The sequence below is a fragment of the Meles meles genome, chromosome 11, assembly GCF_922984935.1.
Source record: "Meles meles chromosome 11, mMelMel3.1 paternal haplotype, whole genome shotgun sequence".
NCBI lineage: Eukaryota > Metazoa > Chordata > Mammalia > Carnivora > Mustelidae > Meles > Meles meles.
Window position 1 is genome coordinate 96,760,816 of NC_060076.1, and position 14,571 is coordinate 96,775,386.

General features: G+C 60.8%; 1 protein-coding gene across 4 annotated transcripts; it reads left to right on the forward strand.

The window, feature by feature from the left end:
• Positions 1–6,644: 6,644 nt before the first annotated feature.
• On the forward strand, positions 6,645–9,302 carry LOC123953235 (cuticle collagen 1-like). 4 transcript variants are annotated; one of them, XR_006820841.1, is made up of 5 exons: positions 6,645–6,778; positions 6,881–7,035; positions 7,198–7,892; positions 8,082–8,248; positions 8,455–9,302. XR_006820841.1 is itself a non-coding variant. In XM_046023304.1 (4 exons), exons 2-4 carry the CDS (start codon positions 6,965–6,967, stop codon positions 9,126–9,128), a joined length of 912 nt encoding a protein of 303 aa, XP_045879260.1. In that variant the 5' UTR covers positions 6,645–6,778; positions 6,881–6,964; the 3' UTR covers positions 9,129–9,302. The 4 variants fall into 4 exon arrangements, 3 of the variants coding, with proteins under 3 accessions (XP_045879260.1, XP_045879261.1, XP_045879259.1); XM_046023304.1 differs by lacking the exon at positions 7,198–7,892; XM_046023305.1 differs by lacking the exon at positions 7,198–7,892 and having other exon boundaries at positions 6,758–7,035; positions 8,455–8,672; positions 9,162–9,302.
• Positions 9,303–14,571: the final 5,269 nt, after the last annotated feature.

A 14,571-nucleotide genomic window follows, 5' to 3' on the forward strand; every position in this document is an offset into this window, starting at 1 on the left:
GCCAGTGCGGCCTGCGGCCTGCGGGCGCCCGGTGGCCGGTGGACCGCTGACATGTGGCCCGTCCCGTGGCTTGGTCTTCTCATCCTGGGGGGCGGGGCTTCACAAGACTGTCTCAAAGGTGAGTGCTGGGGACACAAGCAGGAGAAGCTGCCGGGCAGCTTGCAGGCTCTGCCCCCGGCGGACGCGGCGGGCGCGGGCTCCTCGCACTCTGTTTGGCCTGAGCAGTCAGAGCAACTGTCCCAGTTCGAGGGGGTGCGGGTGAGCCATGAACTCTGCCCCTGGCGAGGGAGCGGCACGGTTACACTGCAGAACTTTGGCAGAGCGAGTCCCTCCCTCCCCTTGGAACATCCTTCAAGGCCTTCCGGGATGTCCTGTCCGCCCCTCCCGTCCGCCTCCCCAGCCCCTCCTGGTTTCTCCCGGCCTTTCCCGGATCCTTCTACTTGCCTGGGCGTGGCCGCCGGGCGCTCTCCAGAGCTCCATTCGTTAGTGCCTGCCTCAGAGAAGGGTGTCTCCGGGCCCCGTGACTTTACCATGGTCTGTGAACCAAGAGCGTGAGTGACACGTACCCCGACCCCCCCCCCCCCAAGGCCCAGAAGTGCTTATTCACCAATGCCGGCTTCTCTCCTCCTTCCCCTGCTCCTGGGAGGCTGACAGCAGTGTGTCTGGAGAGAAAAGTATCTAACAGCATTCAGAACACGTTTGTTATGCAAACCTCCACAGAACACACTGGGTAAAGACGCAGGGAAAAGTCTCACCTCTTTGTAAGAGTCTCAAAAGTGACACAGTGTTTTTTCCTATCCTCAAATATTTAAAGAGTTTAGAGACGTAAATGCATGTTTTCTTCTTCTGAGAGTGTCCAGGATCTGCTAGTTCCTGGTCCGCGCAGGTGGAGCTGTTCTGCTGAAATGTTTTTCTCTCCTCCGACTTCCTGAAATGGGTTTGCTTAAGAAAATCGGTTTGTGGAGCTTGGCTTGTATCCGTGGGAAGCCTGTGGGAACCCCACTGGGTTCGCGGTGTATCCCGTGAGCACGCGCATGGCAGGCTGATCCCAGACCCGGGACGCTGACCCTCTGTGCGACCCCCTGGCTCCGGGACCACATCGGCCAGCTTTGGGGACAGCCACTCATAGCTGCACCCAGGTCCTGTGGGAGGACGGGTCGAGCACCCAAGGTCTCCGAGGAAAGAGTAATTGAGAAGGATCCAATTCCCGAGGCTGCGCTCTTTGTGGCTCTCTATTACAAATTGGATTTTTCTTTGAGGATGTGGTCTTCAAGGACAGGTCGTCATCTTCGTGTCTTCTGGGGAGGCTCTCGGAGCCTCGTGGTGAAATCAGAGCAGAGAAACGAAGGAAGGAGCAGATGGGCCATCTCCCAGCTCAAGCTCAAGTGGGTCTCAAGGACAAATGCAGCACAATTAGACATCATCTAAAATGTCATCTCCAGAGCACTCACTCAAGTGGTTTCCGTGCAGAGGACACGAGTCCTTTGATAAAGTGCCTGGCGGTGAAATGGAGCTGCCCCCGGCCGCCCTTCGCTGGACTAGGCTGAGGGATGGTCGTGAGGGTGTCCCGTGCCGTGCTGTGGACCAAGTGCTGCCCCCAAATTCATTCACTCCCTGAGGCCTCTGTGTTCTCAGCCTTCACGGCTTCCTGGATTCGAGGCTCTCTTCTACGCCAGAGTGTTTCCGCTCCTTCCCCACCGTCTCTCTGGTTCATGATTCCACGGCCACCCCAGGTGTCTTTCTTCCATGCCGCCATCTCGGTTGACCCAGGAGCCAGGGCCTGCTTTCGGAGAGCTCATGGTCGGCTGTGTGGTTGGCACGGGGAATGGGAAATGAAAAACATCTCATGGGATCGAATTCTCACGTCCTTGAAAAATAAGACAAAACGATGAGGAGTGCGACCATCAGGATATGAGCGTGGTAAGTGACACACTAAGCAATGTCTGGGCAAAGGCTGCCGGTCCGCACACTCACGGGAAGGACTCGCCCACCTTGTGCATGAGAGTCCCTGAGCACTCTGGAAAGGGCAGGGGCAGATGGCAGGCCCTCTGTGGACGGGGTGGACCCTGCTGTGAAGCCCTCCTAGCTCACTCACGGTGGTGGGGGAGACACTTAGGCCGGCACGCTGGGAGCTGTCGTTGCTGACAGCCAGGGGGAAGGGGTCAGGTGCAGGGGTCAGCATGCACAAGGGTCCTGGGGCTGCGATTATAGCATAGATAATGGGAGGAAGGACGGGAGAGAAGAGGCAGGAGAGACGGGCTGGGTTACCCCGTACAGGCTGGCGGGGAGAAAGCCAGCCAAGGTGGGAAGCCAGCCAGGGTCCCATAGCTCGGTAACGGCAGTGGAGAGTAGGGAGCCGGTCTGAGATGTGGCTTGGAGGTGGAGTTGGCCGGCTTTGCTGATATGGTGTCAGAACACTGCACGTTTAATTCTGGGTGGCCATTCTTGCAGGCCCTGGAATGGGGGCTAGCGGTGAGGGGTGGGCAGGTCAGCTGAGGTCACCTCAGTATTGACATCATCCTTCTGGTCCTCTGTGGCTCTGTGTGGATACAGACAGGGATTCATGTCCTAGGGTCGTCATCATAAAGTATTAATAGATAACATCCCCTCCCCCCCACTTTTTTTTTTGCCATTTTACTTTTCTGGAAATATCCTTCTGAGCCGCTGCAGAGGAAGTCTCCACGGAGCCCGCCAGCCGCTGGTCCGAGGGCGAGCACTGTGCGGATGCTGAGTAAGGGCCCCCGAGGACAAACATATCCTAGTGCTTGGAGCCTCTGAACGCGTCCCCTCACTCAGCAAGATTTCCTTTGGAGAGGGCGTCGCTGTAGGGTCTTGAGGCGGACAGACGTCCTGGGTTACCGGGTGAGCCCCAGTCACCAGGGTCATTAGCCGAGGGGGGCACAGACCGAGAGCTTGTGCTCTGGGGATGGACGAGGAGTCACGAGGTAGGGACGGCGGGCCTGACGGCACTTTGACTTGCTCAGTGAAACAGACCTGGGCTCTGGCCTCCAGAATCGGAGACGACACATCCATGTCATTTGACGCTGCCAAGTGTGTGGCAATTTGCTCCAGCGGGCAGAGCAAGCAACACACCAGCCCGCAGGAGCTGCCGTGACCTGGCTGCTCTGGACTCCGCATTCTCACGGGACGCTGTGCTCTACACCGCCCCGAATCTCTCTCCTTGCTTCTTCTCCACCGGCTTCGATTCTTAATCAGGGATTACATATTGTTGTCCTTTCCCCCAGCAGAACGAGATGATCTCGGCTGATTCCTGTTGTTTGGAATGGGTGTGAAATCAGCATCTTGTCGCCCAGGGAGCTATACGCTGGTCCTGAAGTCTGGACGATAATCAATAACGTGATTATCCGATGAGCCGATTGGCCGATGGAGCACTCCACGCTCCCAGCTCCCAGCTTGCTGGTGACAAGTGTGTGGGACGGGTGGCCCCGGGGACGGCCCCCAGCAGGCCACGTACAGAGGGGAGCAGGCTGCTGACAGATGTTATCACAATGCTGAGTCCGCAAATCAATTCGTCGGGCACAGGCATTGACTAGACGTTGGTGACTTTTATTGCTTTTGTTAACTGACTGGATGACATGACACAAAATTCATTGATTCCCTCTGTGTCTCTTTACTAAAGGCCAGCCCTTGTCAGTTACAGTGTTTGGACCCTGGAGTATGGAGAGGGAGCAACGTCGTGGCGCCTGATCCCGGGGGGCTTCGGTCTCACGGAAGCCACTCACGCGAGCAGCGGCGGCGGGAAAGGTGGCGGAAAGGAGGGAGGAGCGCAGCAGCCTGGGGTGGGCTCAAGGCTTCCTCGCAGGGGTGGGGGAGGAGCTGGGATGGGAGGCGGGGGAGGCAGAGGGAATCACGTGGGGGAGACCACGGGGGCAAGCCCCGCACACAGGCTCCCCGCCCAGGTGTGGGGCTCAGCTGTGTGGCAGGGACAGGTGTCTCTGATCCATTTGCGAGACCAGGACGGTGTTAGGCAACAGGCCCAGAATCAGAACCTGCCGCGGGGATGCCAGGGAAGGGCGTCCCTGAGGGATGGGGTCCCCTGGCCCCAGGCTGTGTGAATGGCACCAGGATGGCCCGGGTTGAGTGCGGAAGGTGAGCTCTCTCCCCGCATCGGTCCCTCACTGCTGTGGAGAGCCCCGGAGGTGGTCGTGTCATCCTCTGGGCTGCCAAGTCTGGGTGGTGCCTTTGGCCAGAGGACACTTCCTTGGGGAAGGCTGCAGATGTGGGTCCCCTAGCAGCTGGGTGATGCGGGCAGAGACTAGGGTTGGGGCGAGTGGTGAGGCATCTGCCGTGGGAAGGATCGTCTGGCCGGAGTGGAAAAGGAGCAGCAGGAATGACAGCAGACGGCGGACTTGGCCTGACGGGCACTCGCTATGCACGGGGGAGGTCCGGGCGAGTGCCAGAGGCTTCAATAAGGTCAGATCTCCGTGGCCTCATGAGACAGACTGGCTGTCGCGCGGGGGCAGCAAGCACCGGGGAGATTCCGAGGGAACGGACCGATGGAGCAGGGGCAAGTCTCGGAGACGCTGCACGCGTGTGCCGGGCAGCCTGGACTTCCAGGTGGTGCTCTGTTGCGCTGGGAGTGTGCTCCGTTCCAGGCAGCAGTCGGCTCCGCCTGCAGGAAGTGTCCAGCCCCAGACCCTCTCCCCCTGCACGGCTGCCGTCTTGGCCCGAGAGACTCAGGATGAGTGTGAGTGTGTGTATGTGAATGTGAGTGTGTGCCTGTGTGCATTAGGGCAGGTGAGAGTGTGTGTGACTGTGAGGGTGTGAGCTCTGAATGCGCTGGTTGCCGGGTTCATGCCAGCAGGCCAGTCCGTCCCCGACAGCAGGAGCGGATCAACCCCCAAATCTGTGGCTTCACCAGCTGTAATTCCAGTTGAGTTTGCACTCATGTCAGGCGAAACAGCGCGTTCTGATGGGCACACGGGGGCTCCTCCCCAGCCGCGACTTTCAGGGACTCAGCCCCTTCCCTCTTACAGGTTCCCGCCTTCACTACGTGCCTGGGAGGGGGAACAGACACGGTGCAGACCCCCGGGGCAGCAGGTCCCCGACGGCGGGCCCAGGCGGCGTGCGCACTGGGAGGAGTCACCGGCCGTCCCCTTGGCCTCCTGGCCTTCACTCAGCGGGGGCGCACCTCGGCCAACACGCAAACCAGATCTGGTCGTCACGGAGCCCATCCCGGTGACGGACATCAGGGCCATCATCGCGGGTTTATTTGGTGGGTCCCGTCACCCACTGTTCTGTTTTCCGTCGTTTCGGTTACCTGGCGTCGGCTGTGGTCCGGAAGCACCCAGATGACCCTCCTTCTGACATACGGCCAGGAGGTGAGCAGGGACCTTCCCCCAGGTCGCTGTGCCTACGCCACTTACCTCCTTCACCTCGTCTCCCGGGCGCTTTACCCCGTCCCGTCATCAGCAGAAGACGAGTGGAGCGCGATGAGATATTTTGAGGCGAGACCACAGTCCGCAGCTTCTGTTGCAGGATACTGTTTCCACCGCTCTATTTGTTGTTAGTTAGTGTTGCTAATGTCTTACTCTACCTAATTTAGTCATTTATAAACTGATTTTATAAGTGTATGAATTAAACCTCGCATATGGGGGCTTGGTATATCCACAGTGTCAGGCATCGGCTGGGGGTCTCAGGGAGTGCCCCCGTACCTCCAGTCCCGATGGCGTGGGCAGCCGGGCTGTCCAAACACCTGTGCTTCACCGCTCCGTGGCGTCGAATGTAAAGTTCCTTCTTGCATCGTGCTGTTCCCTTCCCAGGAGCTGCTCGTGCTCTCTGAGCACCTTTCTGACCTGTCCCTCCTTACAGAGTGTCGAACCTCTGCCCCAGACGCAAGCCCGGTCCAGCGCCTGTAAACAGTCGGCGCCCAGCAGAGGTGTACGACTCACACACCGTGCGGATCCGTCCTGGGCCCCGGAGCCTCTGCTTCTGCCTCCGTTCTTCCAGGTGAGAGCAGTGAGCAGGGGCGGTGGCGGGTCCTCCCGGGGACAGTGATGAGAACTGGCCGCCGCAGGAGGCCGTCGGGAAGCTGAAGCCGTGTGGAGTCCTTGTCCCGCACGACGTAGCCGAGCTTTCTGGAGCCGGCCAGAGCCCTGTGCCTGAAACGGGAGGCAGGTGGTTGGGATGTTAGGAGGCTTTCTGAGCATCTCACCCCTTCCTCGCTGGTGTCTGTCACGCACGTGGCTGGGGACAGAGCATCGTGGTCCCGGGGCTGTCAAGGTGAGGTGGAGGGACGGCGGCAGCAGCCAGTGTCCCCGTTGGATCTACTGAATCACGAATCTGCCTTCTAACAAGCTCTCCGGGACATTCTGAGACAGGCTAGTTTGAGAACCACTAGGATTTGGTCTGTTGTTGCCATTCTACTGTCTGCATTGAAGCCTCGTTGCATGACTGTTCAGCATCTGCTGTGCAGACAGCACCGCGACGGGCTCCAGAAGGACTGAGACGAGGCAGCGTCCTTGGCTTTGAAGGCCATACTTGCTAGGGGAGGGTGGCCAGCATGGGACGCTGATCGCGCAGGGTCAGGGTCGTGAAGGGGCAGCTTGGTCCCCGTGGGACAGAGGGAACGAAGCCAAACCCCTAGGGGCACCACGGGACAGAGGCATCCTGAGGGGGTATGCGTCCTGCTCCCCACATGATGGCCAGCAGGCTCCTGTCGCCGTGACTCCACCCTGATGGCGAGGCCACGCGGCTGTGTCTGGAAGAAGGGGCGTCTGCACAGAGCTTTGGAGGAGGAAGAGCAGTCATTCAGGAGGTCGGGGGCGCGCCGGGTGGCAGGGATGAGGGGTGTAGGGTCCTCTGTTCGTGCTTGGCGGAGCCGCTGCCCACAGACAGGGAACATCCGCTGATGTCACAGGAACAGGAAACCGGCCTCCGCTGCATCCCTCAGGGGGCGCCGGGCCTCGTTTGGTCGAAAAGCACCTTATCCCGACGGATCTCGATGTGGGTGCGGAACCCTGACTTCCATCCATGTGGGCAGACCAGGTCTCAGAGCCTTAAGACCCCGAGCAGGTGTGGTTGGGCACCTGGGTGGGTAAGCGGGCAGGGGGCTGGGAAGGAGGCGGCTCTCGGTGCTGGGGTGGGGGTGGGGGAGAGGCGGGTCTCCAGGAGGTGCTGGAAGCAACATGGCAGCCAGCCAGCCAGCCAGCGGGTGATGTCCCTGTTCACCCCCAGAGTCTGGACACCTGGTCCAGCCTGTTTACACTCGCGATGCAAGGTTTACAAGAAGCCCCCACGCTGGATTCGCTCTCCACGGACCAGAGCAGCGTCGTGGCGTAAACAACCCCAGCGATCCGTTTCCTGGACATCCCCTCCCCGTGTGCACCGGGTTGGGCAAAGCCAAAGACGCCTGCCTCCAGGAGAAAGCCTTCCTTAGACTTTATGACCCACTTTTATGGGCTCAGTGATGTGGGTTCTGACCCTGTAGATTGCGTTCTTGTCTGTCACGTGGCCCGGGCCGAGCCCAGTCTGCAGACTCTGGGCTCTGGGCTTTGATGCTTTTTGAAGACTGAGTGCAAACGGCTGCTCTTAAAAACACACAGTTAATCATTCTCCAAGCTGGGAGCCAGGATTTGCACCCCCGGGAGGGCTGACTTTGTCTTGCGGCGTCCGCCACGACATCTGGCCCTTGGCACGGTTTCCGGGACATGCGGGCCGCTGCTTCTGTCTTTCCGTTCTGGAAAAATGCTGGGCTCCTGACAAGCTCCACAGCTGTGGGGGAGACGGCACACCGTGGTCTGGGGTCTTCCACACTCAGATCTCGCTGTGGCTGAGACACTGGGGTGGGCTTCTAGCCACCCCCACCCCCGGATCTGGTACCTGCTGCCTCCCTTCCCTTCTCCGGACACCTGTCAACTGCTGGCTTGGAGGTGTGTGGGTAGCAGCTCCCTCTGGGCCCCAGCACGGGGCAGAGGGCAGGTTTAACCTTACCCCCAACTAGGCCGCCTTGTCAGTAACAGTCATGGCCCCACAAGCAGCCAGACCTCATGGGGAGCCGACCCAGCTCTGGGAAGCATCTTGGATGCATGGCTCTTCTCCGAACAGCATTTCCTCTCCAGGAGGGATGCGTCGTCCCAGGAAAGGTGGCCAGGGCCTGGACACCGGCACTCACGACACGTCTGTTATTATCACTGTCACGCGCCGAGGCCTGGGAGGCCTGCTGCTTCTTCCTGCGCTCCTCTGAGCAAGTTGCTGGACTCCAGGATGCCCCTGGGCCCACAGGGAGGTCAGTGTTGGGGGAGAACCTGAGGGTGTTGTTTCTGCTGGTGATTACGGGAACGAAGTTCGGGGTCAGGAGGAGAGGGGTGGCTCTGGCTCCTGGGGCGCTTTTCTAGTCCTGGATGCCTGCAGGGAGATAGTATTAATAGTTCTTGGCAAGAAACAAGTAACTTGCAGCCTCAGAAAGTGGGCATTGCTGTATGAAACACACAGGCTTTCCACACGACGCTGAATCCGGCATCACAAACTACAATCCTCCGGCACCGTTGTCTCCCCGTGGAAATGCGCGGCTTCTGGGGACAGATGGAACACAAGCCATGGAGAGAGGACCAGCGTGTCCCAAGTTCCGGATCCTGTCTCCAGACATACAAGCCTCCGTGTGGAAAAGGAGGTGCCTGCGCAGTGCATGGGCTCGGACACCGGGACAGACGGTGAGTGGCCGTCCAAGTGTCTGTGCAGGGTGGCTGGCATCGGTCCCGGCCCTGGACAGACCCCCCTGGGCAGGGGTGCTGAGGCCAGGACCTTCTCTAGTGGGGGCAGAATGGGGCCAGGGCCCTGCAGGAGTTCCCGGGGAGGCTGAGGCACCAGGGTGTCCCGGCCCAGCGTGTCCCTTGCCCAGCAGGCTGGCGCGAGAGGGCAGGATCTGTGGGACGCCTTGTCAGGTGCTCTGTGAGGGGGTGACAGGGGATGGAACACGGCGAGTTTGGTCCTCTGTTTCTGCTGGGGTGGAAACGACCCAACGGTGTCCTTGGGATGTAAAAAGGGCATGTTTTGATCTCAGTTTTGTGTTCATAAAATGCAAAAGAACTGAGTCCCCGGGGATAGTGTTTCAACGCCCCTGGGAATACCGCAGTCAGTGTGGGACAGTGTTCTCAACGAACACCTAGCTCCCCATCCTGAATGCACGAAGGATACTTCAGGTCCGGGGCATGGGACCAGGTTCGTACAGAAGGCCGTGAAGATTCGTTTGATGACCGCTGGAGATGGAGGAAGGCGCTGTTTTTACTTGAAAAGTCACCGGTCACATTGGATCTTTTGGGGCTCATCCTGCAAATAAATTTTGGATTGAAACTGGCGGTGTGTGTCTTCCTAAGGGAGGAGAAACGGGCCTTTGCAAGGAAGCCAGGGCACCGTGCCTCAGGTTTGCGCACGTCTGTCTAGAGCTGTTTGGAGAGTGCGGGCTGCATCGTGCTGTGACGGAGCGGTCACAGATCCCGCCTTAAGTCACACCCCACCCCGGGATCCCATTCTGTGCAGCAATGGCATCCAGGTGAAGGGGACCAGGAGGAAAGGGCACCGGAGATCCAGAGGAGAACCGGTCTGGCCATGCAGAGCGCTGTGACAGTGACGGGCCCGGACGGCAGGGGTGGGAGACGTGGGATGGAGTTTCCGGAGGCTTTTCTTCATGGACGCATGGCCAGGGCAAAGCTTGAGTGGACACAGCTCGTCTCGGGCTGGCCACCGTGTTGTCCTTCGGGGATGTGGCTCGGGGCTGGGTGGGGACCATGGACAAGCCCTGAGCGTGTCCTCCAGCCACGGGAGCTGGGCTGGTCAGCGCATCTCACCAGCATGGAGGGGCAGCCTCTGTCCTCTAGCCCAGCTTGGCGGCTGCTCCACGTGGAGCTTCGGATGAAGAAGAAATCCCGGACGTGGAGACACTCCTCGGTTTTCATGTCACCGCCCTGAGGCAGGTAAGGTGCACAGGGGCAGGGACCTGGGCTCCGGCTCCCCATGTGCGATGGGGGGAAATGGAACCACAACGGGCTCGAGGCTGGTTCTGGGAGTGTGCTCTGCAGGGCCGCTGTCCCCCGGGACTTCCATCCACCTGCTTGTGCTCCGTCGTCCCCCGTCACCCCGATATGCCGCCCTCCTCACCGTGGGGTCTCTCTAATCAAGAGTCTCCTTCTAGACATGCCTGCCCGGCCTGCCCACGTCTGCTCCCCATCTCCTCTCACTCTCAGTGCGTGTGGGAGACAACGGGCCCCCTTCATGCTCCCTGTGCCCCCCACCCTCCAGAGAGGACCCGCTTGGCTCTTACTCAGGCTCCTGACATCTACGCGGGAGCTTCTGGGCTTTCTCCAGACCCCTTTCTCCACAACACACTTTCCCCTGGGAGCTGGCCGGGGACATGGAGGTCAAATATTTGCTGAGAGTTCACAGCACGCAGCAGCCAGCACGTCTGTCTTGTTTCATGCGGCAGGAAGGTGCTTTTCTTGGACACGGTGCTGCCCTGCGCATGGGCCAGGGGATTGCTGCAGCCACTATAAATTTGAATGTATAGGCAGGACCTTATTGGTACCCCTCTTCCTCAGTCTCCCCCTCCGGGGTAGGTCGGCACCTGCCAGAGGGCTGCCTCCGACCCCAGCTCATCTACACTGGAGTGAGCTCGCAGACACCAGAGCAGGAACCTGGGGCCCGGTCACGCCAACACCTGAGTGGGGACGCTGGTTTCCAGGTCCTTCCTGTCCCTCGTTGGCATCCTCGTCGGGGCTCCAAGGTGCAGGCGGAAGGGGAGAGGCTGCGGCCGCCGGGAATGCCCCCATCCAGGACCACACACAAAAGGTACGTGGGCACGTTTCTACTCGTGCAAATGAGACGGACATCTCCCAGTGCTGCCTCTGAAGGACGAGACCGTGTGACCTCCGGCCTGCAGGTGTTCAAGCTCTAGGGGGACCAGAGATGGCTTCTTTCTGGCAAAGTCAGGACGCTCGAGGGCAGAGGTTCTCAGCCAGGGGCAGCTTTACGCACTGGAGACCATTGGCAAGGTCTGGAGACGTGTTAGGTCATCACAACTGGTAGGAGGCCTGACACACGGCCAAGTGTCCTATAGGGCACGGGTGGCCCCTGTGGCATCACTTGGCCCCAACTGTCCACGGTGCTGAGGTTGAGACACTCTGTCCCGAGCAGCTGCCTGGACGGCTGGTTCTCCTTAGATGCTGGTGAATTTCCATGGGGCCAGGCGTCCAGCCCAAGGTCCCTGGAGGACAGAACAAGAGTTCTTGGTGCAGTACCAAGGGACCGAGGGTCAGTCTTCCATCCCCTGGCAGCTCCCAGCATCCTCGGAGACAGGACCCCAGACCCCCAGTGGTGAGAGCTCCGGGCACACTAAGGATGTGGGCTTGCACAAGGGGGCTGGGCAGGAGGGAGATGCCCGGGTGTCCCGCTCGGGCTGCTTATCTACTGGACGACAGAACCTCAGTGCTCAGTGACCAGACAGTGTTGGCTCTTGGGATTACTGCAGGTCAGCGACCCAGGCGGGGCTTGGCTGGGGGGTTCCTCCTTCCAGGAAGCTGGTGGGGGAGGCTGCGTGCTCGGCTGGGCTATGGTCCGGGCTCAGAGGGCTCCCGCACTCCTCCCCGGCCTCAGCTTCCCCTGGAGGGTCCCCTGAGATGGGACAAGAACACAGCCTCTTCCTGTTGCTGGAGCCTGGAGGCTGATCACGTCTGTCTCACCGGCCACACTGCATGGGCTAAGGAGACCCAGAGCGCCCGTGATTTGGGGTTGGGGGAGGCAGGGCCCAGCCCTCTCCAGGGCGCAGGTCAAAGGCGTGGCAGGTGTCTTGAACCCCTCCTAGTCCAGCTTCACCCCAAAGGCAGTGAGGAGCGGCCAGAGGGAGGAAACATGGGGACTGAGCCTCGGGCGGTCCCGCCCTCGTCTGGGACAGACACGTTCTGAGGGAAGCAGCGCCAGGACCGTGGGCAGCAGAGTTCAGAGAGTGCCGGCCCCGGGTCCCCTCCGAGGAGGCGTGTGTGGCCCTCGGCTGCTCCCTCACGCGGCCGGTGACTCCCGCCTCCGCTCTGGAGCTCCTCCCTGCCCTCTGCCTCCTTGCGCCAGCCTTGCTCCGAACCCCCACCCACAAGCTGCGCTCCTTATGGACCCATCTTGGGTGTGGACCCGTCCTGGTCATCTCAGTCGCCACCTTGTGCCCCACGTCCCCGTGAGCCTGGACGTCCCAGGCAGAGAGCGGCCCAGGCACGCAAAGACGCCGGCCGCGCCGGCTGAGGCTTCCCGAGTTACCCACACTCAGGAGGAGCTGGGCTGTGCGGGGACGGCGGCGGGAACCCGGCCCCCCTCGCCATGGCCTTGAACCCACCCCCCGTGCCCCGTGGCGTTTCCTCGCAGCCCACAGCCCGCCTGTTCTTCCCTGGGGGTCTGTGACGCGCGGCTGGGGCTCAGCTAGGGGCTGAGTCCCGCCCGCGGCAGGTGCCCTGTTTCCTGCAGCTGTCCCGCTCCCTCCGTGACGTACGGCAGAGACAGCGAGTTATTTACTTTCGGGCGACCAAGGAACTCAGGCAGAAAACACCCTGCCTTGTACCCGGCCTTGCGGACTTGTTTGTTTCCACGGAATAGGTGTTCTACCGAAGAGGAAATCCGAGAACAGAGCCCTCGGGGGGTACGGGGAAGCGGAGCCGTGCCTGCCTTCCCGAACTTGCACAACGGGGGGCGGGGGTGGTGGCTTCTGTGGGACCCGCCCCGCTCAGCGAGGCTCCAGGCGCCCTGTGCCCCAGTCTCCCCTTCTGGGGGCCTCCCCAGAGAGCCATGAGCAACAAGCAATGCAAAGGGGAGGCGGGTGGCGCTGTCCCGTGTCAGGGGGCACCGTCCTGTCTCAAGGGGCACCCTCCCGTCTCAGGGGGGCACCTTTTAATCCTTCTCCCTGCATAGGCGCCTGCCCAGTGTGCAGTGGTGGAGACCAGTGGCCAGAGATGGGCCCATGCGGCCCGGGGAGGGGTGCTGGGGGAGCTGTGGCCGCCGCAAGGCTTCAGTGGTCACGCGGTGGCCACCGCTATTTTGTCACCGTACTTAGGGGGCAGGGGCCAGCTGGGGCTGAAGGCGTTAACACAGGGAGCTCTCAGGATCCCCTGGTGGCCAGAGCCAGGCTGAGTGGGGCCTGATCACTCTTGAATTCACACCCACCCTCCGGGTTGGAGCCGGGGTGCCGCCACTCTGTTCAGATTTTCGGGGCGATCCCCAAGTGTCTTCAGGCTCGAGGACCGGCTCCTGCTGACCCCCGGCACACGGAGGTGACACGTGGGAGACCTCCGGCCGGCCCCACAGAAACGCCTCCCAGGGAGGTTTGGCGAGCCCGGTTCCGACTGGCGGTGAGGACACCTGAGGATGGCGGCGTGGTGGGTGGTCTGGGTACGTGTGAATCCAGATTGTGTCTTCACGTCCGTCCCCACGAGGACACACAACAAAGCACAACACAGTTCTGCGGACCTGTGGGGACAACCAGGCCTTTGCGCTCCTTCGTCTCCAGAGGGATGTTTCTGAGCCCCAGAACAAGCCTGCCCTGAGTTTAATATGGAAAAGTTGGGGCTCACTGTGGGCTTCTGTTAACTCATCCTGAGGGAGTGGGGGGAACACAGGGTAAAAGCCTCTGCGTGGGGACAGACTAGGGGAGTTGGAGGCAGGGGAGAGCCCACAGCGGGGCGGGGACTGGAAAGGGCAGGGTTCCATGGGATCAGGAGCTTGAACAGCAGGCTCCCAGCCCGGGCCTGCGAGTGTCCGTCCCCACACGGGCTTGGGCAATGGAGTGGGTGCTCACAGTGACCACGGGTGCCAATCGATGGTCATCAGACCTGCCCCTAATGGTCCCAATTGCCTCGACTGCAGGGACTGCGCACTTCCTGGGGCAAAGCTGTTTGTTCGTGTCCAGGAAGTCTGACCACACAGTGCACGCCCCATGACCCAGCCCTCCTGCTCCTGGATGCACGCTCACGAGAAATCAGTGCCCCTACCCACCGAAAACCATGAACAAGGCGACCCGTAGGACAAACACCCTGTGGTCCATCCAGCCATGCAGACAGAGGGCACACCGGCAGCTGCGACGGCGTGGACAGGAGCCGGGAAAGAAGCCAGAGTCGGGTCTGTGTGATCTACGCCTGTGTTCACGTGCATGACCCAGAGCTGCTGACTTCAGGGACAGGACACAGACCGGTGGTCGTCGGGGCGGAGGTGGGTGGGGCTCTGGTTGATGGACGCACACGGAGGTGGTGGTTGGACCAAATGGCACCGAATTCCTCACCTTGAAGTGACTGGTTTGATGTATGAATTTCACATACATAAAATTTGTAAAAAAAAGAATTGCTTGCACATCACGGCTTACCCACAGCGGCGTCCCAAACCAGAGATGACCCGGAGGTCCACCCATCCCGGAACGAAGCACACTTCATCCCACACTGGGCTTCCCCCCAGCGAGGATGGCCGAGGGGTGCTCGGTCAGGGAGGACCCTCGTAAACCTGGTGCCGCGGCGTGGAGCGCGTCCGCCGTGGGAGTCGGCGCCTGTGAAGTTCAGGGACACACAGCCTCGACCCACGGCAGAAGAATCG

Bases quoted from the DNA above. Each gene is read 5' to 3' on its own strand.
- LOC123953235 (XM_046023303.1), top strand. From the start codon at position 6,872: ATGTCACAGGAACAGGAAACCGGCCTCCGCTGCATCCCTCAGGGGGCG. The intron at 7,036-8,081 runs GTGTGGTTGGGC...TTTCCTCTCCAG, and splicing joins AGCCTTAAGACCCCGAGCAG to GAGGGATGCGTCGTCCCAGG. The intron at 8,249-8,454 runs GTCAGTGTTGGG...TGAAACACACAG, and splicing joins GCCCCTGGGCCCACAGGGAG to GCTTTCCACACGACGCTGAA.